Genomic DNA, 2,608 nt, shown 5'->3' on the forward strand with positions numbered 1-2,608 from the left:
CCCGAAAGTACATGATAATTCTAGAAACGTTGCGTCACGTGGTCATGTGACTCGCTGACGCAACACTTGGTAAAGATAGATCACATGGTATAGTGTTACCTCCATTTCGCTACGTTTGCATAACCTTATCTGTCACTGGACGGCCGCAGGAATTGTGATTTGAAGACCCACCTAGCCGCGAAAATAAAAACTTAGAAACAACAGTGTAATTTTCGGTAAAGTGCGTTTTTAATTTCAAATAGATAAGCTGTTATCAGATTTTATCTGCAGTTTTAAAATACGATGAAATAAGCTTGAGATTATTTAACAAATGGTAAAAAAGTGTGTTACTGTAATTTAAAATGTTTGAGGGCTGTTCAGTTACAGTTTACAGAGAAAAAAAGTCCCAGTTTTTCAAATTGGAAATCTGGTAACCCTATTCTCGCCAGAATATAGGCTTAGTATAGATAGCATCAATTTGAGAACTCTCAAACTTAAAAAGTCATAGAAGGAATTGTTATACTGCTAACTTTTCGCCAATAGGCTTGGTAGATAACAACAATATGAAAAGCTATTATATTTTCAGTAAAAATAACATTTCTCCCATTTATTGAAGAGAAATCAAAGTGCAATTGCTTTTGTAATGGAAGTATAAAATTAAAAAACTAACTATCACAATATACTTGGCCCGGCAATGGCCAGGTGGTTAGGGCGCTCGATTCGCAATCTGAGGGTCGCGGGTTCGAATCCCCATCACACCAAACATGCTCGCCCTTTCAGCCGTGGGGGCGTTATAATGTGATGGTCAATCCGTTGGTAAAAGAATAGCCCAAGAGTTGGAGGTGGATGGTGTTGACCAGCTGCTTTCCCTCTATAGCAGTGCTAAATTAGGAACGGCTAGCGCAGATAGGCCTCGTGTAGCTTTGCGCGAAATTCAAAAAACGAATAAACACACACTGTATACCGACTGTAAAAGTATGCGTCATTTCCTGGTTTGAGAACTTGTTATCGATTCGATAACGTAATTTTTCATAATTGTAATCCCTTTTTTGTTTCTCCTCTGATTTCTATTAATTGCCTAAAAGAAGTTTTAAGTGAATGACTGATATCTTGAATTACTAGGGTTAGAGGCGTTTGGACCCTAAGAATCCATATTCTAAAAATATCGTTGTTTCTTTACTTGAAAACACTAGTATTTGATCGGTCTTCCCACCTGTATGATAATTTTTGAAATATAGTACTTGAATGAAATTATGTACAGATTTATTTAGGAAGTATCAAAATTGCGCACTCTGATATCCAGATCCGTGCATGTGTATACGAATTTTAGAGTCAGTTAAATCTTCCCAAATTTCACAATTTTAAATTCTGGTAGGGTGGTAACTACGATGATAAAATTAAAAATAAGATCATAAGTAGCACAGACTCATAAGATATGTGCATGCAGGGGTGTCGAGAGCCAGCCCATGCCCCGGGGCAGATGCTCCCTTGCCCCTTCCCCTCTCGTCAGCCCTGCGTGCATGCAATACTAACATGAAATTATCAACATTATGTATTCCTAGATATAAGCCACAGAGAAGGTCATATATTTAAAATATCTGATTGTAAAGAAACAAATAATTAAAACTTACGTGGTCGTTAATATTTATTCATTTCTATTGCCTTAATTGCCATAAAAACGTTCTACTCTTTAAAGTTAACCAAGGATCTACAAGCTGCCTTAAAATATATCTCTGTGAGAGTTCAACAAGATTGAAGCACAAAGGACTTATCTGCATCTTCAGGGATGTAGATCTTTAAAAATTCGGCATTAACTTTTCAAAACACCATCAATAATATTACTATTATTTGTCTTTATTTAATTATTATCACAGCATTTCATTTATTATAGTAAGATTATTTGTGCTTCTCATCTTGTTGGACAAGCAAATAATAACAATAAAGTATTAAGCTTCTCATTTCAGAGGATGAGACTATACAACTCGAAAGTGAGGCAGAAAGAAAAGCTCGTACATATTATTACTCCTGTCTCGATAAAAATGGCACATTGGAAGAACTGGGAGCTAAGCCCCTCATGGATTTCATAAAAAAAGTAAGTGATATTTTGAACTCTCAACAGAAGATGTGAGTGCGTTTTCCAGTTCTTAGAAATCTAGTATAATTTACAAATATTATGTAATAATATTATTATTTCTTGCCTCATCTTTGAACATAAGAGCAATAAAAGATTAAGGTTTCCCGCTTTGTCTTTGACTTGAAGAAAATAAGATACAGTACACTGCTATTATGGCATTAACTATCAATCTTAGCTTGTTTTAAACTCCAAAATTTGTCTGGTAATTTCGCACAGTGTTTAAGTTTCTGTTTTATATTTGATTGAACTTAAGCTGTATTGAGGATAATCAAACAGTGAAAGGTGTATAACATACATCTGCCGAACTGATCTATTTTAAACGTACACACAGGAAGTGACATCACAGTTTCAAGAGCGATTTTATTAAAACACTGTATCCCATTTATTTATAATTTTCATGTTTGTTTGTTTGTTTTAAATTTCGCGCAAAGCTACACGAGGGCTATTTGCGTTAGCCGTCCCTAATTTAGCAGTGTAAGCTAAAGGGAAGGCAGC

General features: G+C 35.4%; 1 protein-coding gene across 6 annotated transcripts in view; it reads left to right on the forward strand.

The window, feature by feature from the left end:
• LOC106459100 (endothelin-converting enzyme homolog) overlaps nt 1-2,608 on the forward strand; it is a 74,123-nt gene that overhangs the window by 47,138 nt on the left and 24,377 nt on the right. For all 6 annotated transcript variants that reach the window (XM_022385526.1, XM_022385525.1, XM_022385528.1 and 3 more), the window contains one exon: nt 1,944-2,071. In XM_022385526.1, coding sequence (XP_022241234.1) covers nt 1,944-2,071 — 128 coding nt within the window. The remainder of the gene's footprint in view (nt 1-1,943; nt 2,072-2,608) is intronic.

The sequence above is a fragment of the Limulus polyphemus genome, unplaced genomic scaffold (genome assembly GCF_000517525.1).
Source record: "Limulus polyphemus unplaced genomic scaffold, Limulus_polyphemus-2.1.2 Scaffold559, whole genome shotgun sequence".
Classification (NCBI taxonomy): Eukaryota; Metazoa; Arthropoda; class Merostomata; order Xiphosura; family Limulidae; genus Limulus; species Limulus polyphemus.